The sequence below is a fragment of the Chanos chanos genome, chromosome 6 (genome assembly GCF_902362185.1).
Source record: "Chanos chanos chromosome 6, fChaCha1.1, whole genome shotgun sequence".
In the NCBI taxonomy this organism is placed as follows: Eukaryota; Metazoa; Chordata; class Actinopteri; order Gonorynchiformes; family Chanidae; genus Chanos; species Chanos chanos.
The window spans coordinates 46,442,169-46,452,057 of NC_044500.1; the positions used below are offsets into that span (position 1 = coordinate 46,442,169).

General features: G+C 41.0%; 1 protein-coding gene across 1 annotated transcript in view; it reads right to left on the reverse strand.

Annotated features, from left to right (window-relative positions):
- Window positions 1–289: 289 nt before the first annotated feature.
- The window catches only part of fkbp5 (FKBP prolyl isomerase 5), a 15,309-nt gene continuing 5,709 nt past the window's right edge, over window positions 290–9,889 (reverse strand). Inside the window, exons 3-11 of the mRNA XM_030776226.1 lie at window positions 7,632–7,776; window positions 5,479–5,621; window positions 4,954–5,068; window positions 4,258–4,414; window positions 3,853–3,943; window positions 3,456–3,539; window positions 2,624–2,809; window positions 1,425–1,664; window positions 290–826 (exon numbers count right to left, since the gene is read on the reverse strand). Coding sequence (XP_030632086.1) covers window positions 731–826; window positions 1,425–1,664; window positions 2,624–2,809; window positions 3,456–3,539; window positions 3,853–3,943; window positions 4,258–4,414; window positions 4,954–5,068; window positions 5,479–5,621; window positions 7,632–7,776 — 1,257 coding nt within the window. The 3' untranslated portion in view covers window positions 290–730. The remainder of the gene's footprint in view (window positions 827–1,424; window positions 1,665–2,623; window positions 2,810–3,455; window positions 3,540–3,852; window positions 3,944–4,257; window positions 4,415–4,953; window positions 5,069–5,478; window positions 5,622–7,631; window positions 7,777–9,889) is intronic.

Genomic DNA, 9,889 nt, shown 5'->3' on the forward strand with positions numbered 1-9,889 from the left:
ATAACAAAAAAAAACACCAACGACGACATGGTTGTGATGGAGAAATGACTCCCAGTGAGCCACTGTTCACACCTGACCAACGCTGAATAAAACCCTTCTCATGGAGTCAGACAGAGCCAAGCCAAGAGCACTGGAGAGCTCTCCTATCTTATCTCGCTTTATAACAACTTCTTATTTAAAACTATTTCATTACATAACATCATATAATATAACAGTATTATATTATATACTTCAGATATTATATTATATTATATTATATTATATTATATTATATTATATTATATTATATTATATTACACAATATAACCAGATGAGAATGGCATTCTGAGAAGTGAGGTGTTTTCTTAAGGGGGAGTAATGGTATATTTAAGAGTGGTCACATGGTTTGTGTGCGTTTCTTATTTCTTTGAGGGGTTTTTTTTTTTCTTCGTCTTTCGGAAAGGAATGCCGTTCTAGGCCCGGGGCCTCTCCCTTCTCCATTCCGTGTCTCTTCCCGCCTTTAGAGAGAGAGGCATCGCGGAAGTCTGGAGTCATGAGGTCGGAGTTCTTTTGCGGTGGGAAAAGGGTCCAGTGTTTGGTCTCCACAGCCTGGACCTCTTTGCGGGGTTTTTCCAGGGAAGACCTGGCCCCGTTCCCATACGCTGTCATACGGTCAAACCCGGGGTAACCCGGGTCAAAGTCCAGGTAATGGCCTGGTTATGGGCCGCTGGCCGGGCGGGGGGGGCGAACTCTAGGAGCACTCCTGACTCCTCCGTCTTTTTGTGTTAAGTTTATTGTCACGATCCAAAGGGCTGCTGTCTTCTCTCTTTCTTTTCAACCTGCCCACCTATGGAGAAAGCAACACGGAGACAGGAGACAGTGTGTGTGTGTGAGAGAGAGAGTATTAAAGCCATGGCCAACGCAAAAGTGAAATATGTTATAATTTTGTATCCTGATCACGACTCAGTTGGTTGTTATTAAGCTGCTACATCATTAGAGAAGGTGATTTTAATGAACAAACATTTCGACAGGCGGCAGTATGAGAGATTGATGCGCAAAGCTAATTGTCTCTTGCTGATCTCAGTCACCTCTAAATACACGGTGTACTGTGCACCAAGTCACATGATCAAAGGTTCCAGTTCTTACTCACTGAGCATGTAAACACGGCATACCCTCAAAGCTCACGTTAATTACTACACGGGTCTCATATTCTCCCTAGTGCTAAATCGATAACGACGCGTCGTAAAAGCAAAGGAAAGAAAGGAAAAGAAAAAAAACAAAGGAAGCGTTTTGTAACACGCTGTAATCTCACTCCAATTACAACCCGAATCTACGGCCCTTATGTAAATACGTTTGTGTAATCGCGTGGGTCCGAGGTTCGATTTACGTAAAGCCCTAACCAGACGGGAGTGTTATGTCACCGCGGCCGCGTGCCGTTTACAAACCTTGGCATCGTGCTCTGCGAACCTCTGGAACATGTTGGCATAGATCCTCTTATCTCGTTCGTGATGCTCGCGCATCTTTCGCTGGCAGGTGCTGATCTGAGCACGTGCAGCCCTGTTAGACGGATTAACCTGGAGAACCTGCTGGAAGTCCCTCATGGCCAGACTGAACTCGTTTCGCAGGAGGCGGGCCTCCCCCCGCCGATACAGTGCCTTCTCGTTCTCTGAGTCCAGCTCAATCACCTGAAAGAAAAACAAGGCGTTCATCAGTTACACCTCACCTCAGCTCACCTCACCTCCACTCACCTCAGCTCACCTCACCTCAGCTCACCTCACCTCAGATCACCCCCGGTAACACAACGGTAGCAGGCTGTAATCAGGCTTAACTAAACATCGGTAGGCCCGGACCATATGGTCAGAAGTTTACAAAGGGGCGCAGACCACAGACAACGTGCAAAACAATGCCCTTTGGTTGGAAGATGTCACAATATTGGCCTTTGTAATGTCAGCGAATTACAAAAGGCTGCTTGTTTTCATTTTGTTTTGGAATGCTGCCTTTCCCAAGACATAAGAGCCAAAAGCTATGAGCCTGCTAATGGAAAAGGACAACAGATCTCTACTCTCAAAGCACTGAACTGCTTCAGGAGACACGACATCGTTCTCAGGAAAAAAAAAAAAAAACTGAACATATTTTTTTTAAATCCTTTAGAATCTTCTGCGGCTTAACAAATAACTTCACCATCTTTCACTTGATTCTACACAGAGATGTGAAAATCCAGCCGTATCAACAAGCTACATCATCATCCAAGTCGATTTTCACCGTTCCACAAATTACCAACATTTCTAGCCACAGTTTTTCATGTCACAGTTGTTAGGAATAACAGTTATTGTTTTGATTCCATCTTACATCAAAATAGCCGTTGTCATGGCAAAAAGCCATGCAGTCGTCAAAAGGTATTGCAGTGATGTAACAATAGCATTCAGCACACCTCTTAATTGTCTGTTTCTATGACAACGAAGAACCCTTGCATATTTTCCCAGCTTCTGAACCCGTTCACCTCAGCCGATGGAATGTCTAAACATGACTGCTCCGCACTACATTTTGTTTAGGTTATTTTAATGAAAGGAGTCATTTATTTTTTGGCTAGAGGGAGGTCGGGGGGGTGGGAGGGGGGGGGGGGGGGGGGGGGGGGGGCAGATACCTCATTGCAGTGCTCCACGGTCTGGGCGTACTCCCTCAGACGCAGGAAACACAGGGCCATGTTTAGGTGGGCGACGAGCTGTTGGGTTTGGACCGCCTGCTGCTGCTCCCTCCCAACCCCACACTCCATCTCGAACCACGACACCATCCGCTGGTACTGAATCACAGCCTGCTGGTATAGTCCTGCCTGTTCTCACAAACACACACACACACACACACACACACACACAAACACAGAGTCATCAATCAGAGAGGACAAAAAAAAAAAACAAAAAACAAAACCAAAAACACGCCAGGGCTGCTCATCGAAAGATAAGTGACTGTATCACAACACAACAACCAAAGGAGTGGCAGGAGAACCACACACTGAAATGTTCCCCAGAGTCGCTCTCGACACCGTACCAGAACGTTCCAGAATCACCCACGTTCCACGATAAATCAGCTCATAGAAGGACTGAATTATTACACTAATATGATAATATCAGTTTGCATATCAGTTTGATTACATAACATTAGTTAATTGTTCACTGATGTAATAATAATATTACTGAAGACTGAAAGTAGTGGGTCGGAGATGGAGAAGTCAGATACATTAATCCTGTCGAATTTTGTTTCTACTGACCACGGAACTGGCCGAGAAATGTACACACCTGTTTCTAAGGTACGAATCAGGTCTATGACTGGGAAGTGACAGGACTCTCCAGGACTGACTAGTACCTAGTACCTAGTGCATCTACTTGGCCCCAGTGCTGACAGCAAAAAAAAAGCAAAAAAAAAAGCACCAAAAAAAAAAAAAAGTGTGGAAAAAAAGTGAGACAAATTCTTGACATTACCTTAAAATACTGGGTCCCTTTCTGTTTAACCAACACTGCCTGCTCCAGTTTCTCCTTCAGGTCCATCTCCCATGATTCTTTGGCCTACAAAGCGTGATAGAGGTGAGTATAGTTAGTGTTTACTCTCTGTTGTACCAACAAGCAACACTAGAGGGCGCTTTGTATTTATTTACGATTTTAAAAAAAGCGCTTTTGAAAGCTTACGGTGGTTGTTTAGACGTGACATTTAAATACGTTTTGATGGATTTAAGATCGTCATTAGTCTTAGTTCTTGCAGGAATGCTCAGAAGGACAATGACAGTCCAAAGTATACAGTTAAGCTGAAGACCTGCCGAAGAACCTGTCACAGTCATAATCAAACGGTAGCGCGATCCAAAGAGTCCGAGCCAAATTGCACCTTTTGAAAATCTTTGAGTGTCACTTCATACATCAACTCTGCGTTTGGTCCAATGTTGTATTCTGGTCTTCCTTCTTTTCCAAAACCATATCTTTGAGAAGGGGAAAATTAAACATGTTATTTAAGATGAAAAAAAAAAAAAGGCAGAAGAGGATTTTGACAAAGTTTAACCAAACAAAGAAATGAACTGAATAAACTGAAAAAAAATAAATAAACTGAATTATTACATTTTATAATTAAATAAAATAAAACATAACATAACATATTTTCATTCTCTATTACCCACATCGAAGCTGTACTTCAGTTAGGATATTCAACAACAGTTGTCAGTTGTAAATCAATCAATCAATCAATCAATCGGTAAGAAACAATGGGTTGTTGGGGCGGGCAGGGGGCGGGGCTTACTTGGGTTTTAAATACAGCAGGCAGCACTCTCCTCTCTGCATCTTCTCCATCGCCCTGTCCACTCCTAAAGGAACCCCCATGTCCTCTGATTCCCCCACAGTGAACGTTATGTCCTGGGACTGGAACACGCGGCCATCGCAGCTGCCTTCCAAGTGCACTGCCGAGCAGAGACAACCTCACCGTCAGGTCTAGGTTCACACTCACCGGGTTCTACTGAGCAGTTACTTCACTGAATCACACCGTAACATCTTAATGCAAGAGTTCGTGATAATTCAACATTTATTTGTGCGTTTGTTTATTTATTTATTAAAGCTACCTAAACAAAGTGAAGTGTTTCCCGTTAGACTAGAAACGCATTACAGCGGCCAGTTTTACAGAAGGTTTGGTGCCTCGGAGGCTTATAGATAAGCCCTGTGTTGACATTCCCTTGTGTAGTGTCTCTGTTTTGTTATTCTCTGTGGACTGGAAGGATATTGTTCCTAAAAATATATCACATCTCCTGTTGCTTTATGCCAAGGCTCTGTGTGTTCATAACCTTTTACATTTTGTATTTACAAGGATAAAACATTCAATATAAACATTCACATTTTAATTATTTATCTGTCTTATCCACACTAATGGATTTACCAGTCCCAGAATTCCTATCTTATTCAATGAATGGAATCTGAATGTATCTCTATCTATAGTTTCCCTCACCATGGACAGTTGCCCCTTCGTTAGGGTTACTGTAACCTTCACCTTTGACCTTAATCCTTCTCAGGATGCCTCCATCTTCCGTAAGCTTCTCGCCTTTAAAGCTTAGCAGCTCCACCTGAGACGAGACATGGGACAGGAACACATCAGGAACACGCCCTTGACGAACATTACCATAGCAACATAAACATTCTCAGGTTCACACACAGATACACACAGTGCCGTCAGGGTTCTGGCTCAGGAATGAAACAAACAAAATAAAAAAAAAAATCTGATCTCTTTTTGAATGAGAAAAATGCTAACATCCTGTACAAGAAAGAAGGTTAGGCTTTAACATATGCAGCTGCGTGTAAGATGACAGACAGCCTTTGCTCATATCTAAGAACAAGAACAATAAAGAGCTTATACAAAGAAATTGAGGGATTCATTTGCATTGTAAAACAGGGTTGACAGGGTTCTGCAGAGAATAGATGGATCTGATCAGAAATCCTTAATGACTACATGCTCAGGCAACAGGACTGTACCAACCTCGAAAAGCAGTGTGGAATTGGGAGGGATTTTCGGGGGGCTCCCTGCCGACCCGTAGGCGTATTCAGGTTTACAGAGAAACAGGCAGATCTCCCCTTTCTGCATGGAACAAACGCCAATGTCCCAGGCTTTTATCACCTGACCTGTGTCAACCAATCAGAGAAGGATGTTAAGGGACAAGCATGTAACGTTTTGTGATGGAAGCATTGTGTTTGATTCTACAGCCAGGAAAACGTGAGACCACGTCCTTAAGCATTAGAGAGAACGATGTCATGGAATCTTCAGACATCGGATTGAAAAAGAAATGCTGTTACCTCAAAAAAAAAAAAAAGAAAAAAGAGAAAAGAAAAAAGGCCAATGGCCCTTCCACACTGACCAAACACGGGGCAACAAACACAACCCGCATTGACGTCGAGCTGATGTCCACTGTCTGTTTGTGAATGGTTGGCATCTGTTTTAGAACATTAGCTTAGTTAAGAAACGGACAACCCCTAAATATTCTGAACAAAATGTTCCGAACATTCTAAAACCAACTGACTGCTGACTAGAATGTTGGGTTTTGTTTGTCTTTGTTTTGTCAGAGAGGAAAGCATTTAAGATTGCACAGGAGAATGTCACCAAGAGAACAGTAACAATAAGAAACAACAGCACAGTATCACTTATCTGCACGTGACTCACAAACACTGCAAACAAATCATTCCACTTCCACGACGAAACAACGGTATCATCTAATTCTGTTTCGATTTTGCGGTTTCCACGTTACTTTTTTTTGTTTGTAGCAGATGGCGGATAAACATTACTTAATCATATTCCCATTTTTACTTTTCATCGTCATTTTTTCCAGCAACTCCTGTCAAAGATCAAATGCAGAACTACAACCTGAGACATTGATAACTTTGAAATGCAAACTTCTAATTGATGTTTCCTTTGTGAAACTAACACCTCTCTGATAAATCTATATCCTGACATATTGTAAGGCAAGAGCACTCTAAATCTCTTTCTCTCTTTTTTCTTTTTTCTTTTTTTTTTTAGCCTTTCAATACAACAAAACCTCACAGTAAACCTCTGCTTATATCTACTCTGTATCCAAATAGGCCCCAGTCGTGACAGTTCAGTGACAATACAAAGTGTTGCATTAAAATAGGTGTAATGTCATTCATTTTCAGGTTAAATTCAAGCTCAGTTCAGTTCAGGGAAAAGTCCCGCATGGTAAGAGATTGTAAGAGAGTAACAAGGTTACATTGTTAAATGTTTGACACATATGTCAGTGAAAAGTAATGCCCGTTGTTACCTAACACAACCTGTTCCAAATTCCTGCTCGGATGTTCCAAGCTAGCGCAGATTGCACAATCATGAAAGCGAAAAAAAAAAATGGCACAGGTTTGATAAGTATCTGTTTGCCAGAAGACAGTTTCTAATCACCCTCTGAACATTGTGTCACTTCCCACACAAGACTCATCCCTACAGTGATACAAAACCAGTTGGATTCCTGCCTTGACAGTGTGTAGTAACTTTAGCCAAATCTATTAGCACACCTTCAGTCCCTTGCATAAACTCAGCCAACGTCTGACGTCTGCTGTCACTTTCCTTTCAGGCTGCTTATAACAAAGCTCTCTCTCGCTCTCTCTCTCTCTCTTTTTTTTGCACTCCTCTAAATGTTTGACAGATGTTAATAAATCTACTGATAATTTGTTGAATTTTAATCGTGGTGACTTCTTGTTGTGTTGTCATAGGAACGTTTATCCTTATTTCTAAAGATGATATTTTGCCTCATCTTCACACAAAAACTATGCTAGACTGCCTCTAAAAAAAAAACAGATACTATAACAGAACTGTCACATTTCATAGCTGACCTTCATATTCGTCCTTCTCATCTTATTGACCTCGCTGAGTTACACTGACCAGTTTTAGGGGAAGAAATGAAAAAAAAAAAAAAAAAAAACCAGAAGCGTGAATGCAGTAATGGCACAATCTTTTGACCAATCAAAACCACAGATGATAACAACTCAGTTACTGAACATGTTTTATCCGTCGGGCTTTAGTTCCTTAGCACCCCCCAGGCTTTGGTACTTAAGTATCTGGAGAACGTAGGCCATAAAAAAGCAGAATGCCGTCATTGTGCGTTAGCATGATAATAGCTTAAAAGTCCGTACCTTTCCCCACATTGAAGACAAAAGGCTCCTTTCGGTCCAGGCTAGAGTCAAATTTCTTGCCATTGAGCAGTTTGCCCGTGTAATGGACGTAAACCTTATCTCCAATCATGGGCTTCTCCCCCTCAATGCCATGTCTCTTCACTATCTGTAAAAAGAGACAGCCCCACACCAAGAGTTCAATTCAGTTCGGTTGAAGTCAGCTGAGTACATTCCAGATCAGTCCAGCTTAAACCCAGTTCAAATTATTTCTCTCGTATAGCGGACTACTTCCTAACGACCATACGTAGGACTGGAAAACAGAACTGTCGGAACATAAAAGAAGAGAGACAGAGGGGCCAAACATGACGACGCTCAGTCAGTGAATCGTGTTTCCCGCCTTCGTGTTTTTTTGTTTTGTTTTGTTTTGTTTTGTTGTTTTTGTTTTTTTTCTTCCACTAACATTTCCTCACACATGACACATATACTACTTACATCATGATTCATTATCTCAGATTACAGGGAGTACTTTATACCTGCTTATATGACTACCAGAATAAGTGTGACGTATATTTAAGTACAGTAACTTAATGTGTAAACTGCTGTGCTCTCATTTCATATATTATAATCTGTGATTTATAATCTGAATAGCCTACTTGTTGTGCTAAGGTTATAATGATTATCCACGAACATTTAAACATATAAGCTTTATGCGTGTGCATAATCAGTAACGTATAACTGTGTACATAAATTCCAACTGTAGACGTAATCTAGACATAAATCATTGATGGGATTACAAATCACATAAAAAGACAGTTTAATCCAAGAGGGGGATGAAAAATATTTAAGGAGCAGAAGAGTTCCAAGTACCAGTACTTCTGTGAAGCTCAAATGTCATTAAATCTGATTAAATTTGAACTCCTCTGCCATTTGATAGGGAATGGGGGGAAAAAAAAAGAATCAATCAAGTGACATCAATCACGGCTGTCTGAGAATCAGGCCAGCACAGTTTCACACAGACTTTGACATGCATGGACAAGACAACCCAGAGTACGGTGAATCTGCGTTTAAAAAAAGAAAAAAAAAACCCACGCCAGAAAACGGCACGGGGAAAGTCAAGGGGATACACAGTTAATGAAAACAAGGAACCAATAAAAACTCAAATATGCAAATACATGAGTATATACAGAGAGGTGCTTTGAAGTTGTAACAAACTACATAGGAGGGGAGGGAGGGGGCGGGGGGTGTAAGTATTGTCATATCTCAAAAATAAAATAAAAAAAGCAGGCTACTGTGTAGTGCTAAATCAGGTCATTGACTTGTTTTGATATTCACAATCCCTGCTTGTGTAAAATGTTCCAGAACGTGCAACGGTGGTGCAACGGAGAATTTGGACCACACGAGAATTCATGTGCTCTACTGTTAAATCTGCCCTACTAATTAAGATGTTATTATTATTATTATTATTATTATTATTATTATTATTATTATCATTATTATTATCATCATCATTATTATTATTGACTGTTTCTAAAGCATATTTCACTTTGTCTTTTCACCAATCACATCAGCATTTAATATTTTTTGAGTAGAAATATATTGTATATATACAAATATGTGTTTCTATTGTTTATAGAAATTAAAAGGCAATAATAACAGTCAAAGGCCCAATCCCTGGTCCTGGTTAAATCAGCATCAGATAGATGAGGTGGTTAAATAATGAGCGCACAAACAGGCAATATAGATACAGCATGTCTGAAGCGCGTCTGCTACCTTAATAAATGTGAATGTAAAATGCACTCACAATAAGATATATACCGTATTAAGTGCCATCATTACATCGGGAACATGGAATATGCAGCATCGGATGCAGAATGATATTTAGTTTGGCTGTCAACCAAGCGATCAAGTACTTATGCAGACCACACGTACATGGTTTTAAGCAGGCCCCCACAAATTCCAGACAACAGCGGTATACATTAAAAATGACATAGTGAGAGAGAGAGACGGAGAAGAGAGAGACAGAGAAGAGAGAGACAGAGAGAGAGAGAAACGGAGAATAGGAGACATAGAGAGAGAGAGAGAGAGAGAGAGAGACATGCACACGCAGAGAAAACGAGAGAGAGAGGGAGAGGCAGAGAAGAAAGAGACAGAGAGAGAGAAACAGAGAATAAGAGACATAGAGAGAGAGAAACAGAGAATAAGAGACATAGAGAGAGACATAGAGAGAGAGAGAGAGAGAAACAGAGAGAGAGAGAGAGACATGCACACGCAGAGAAAAA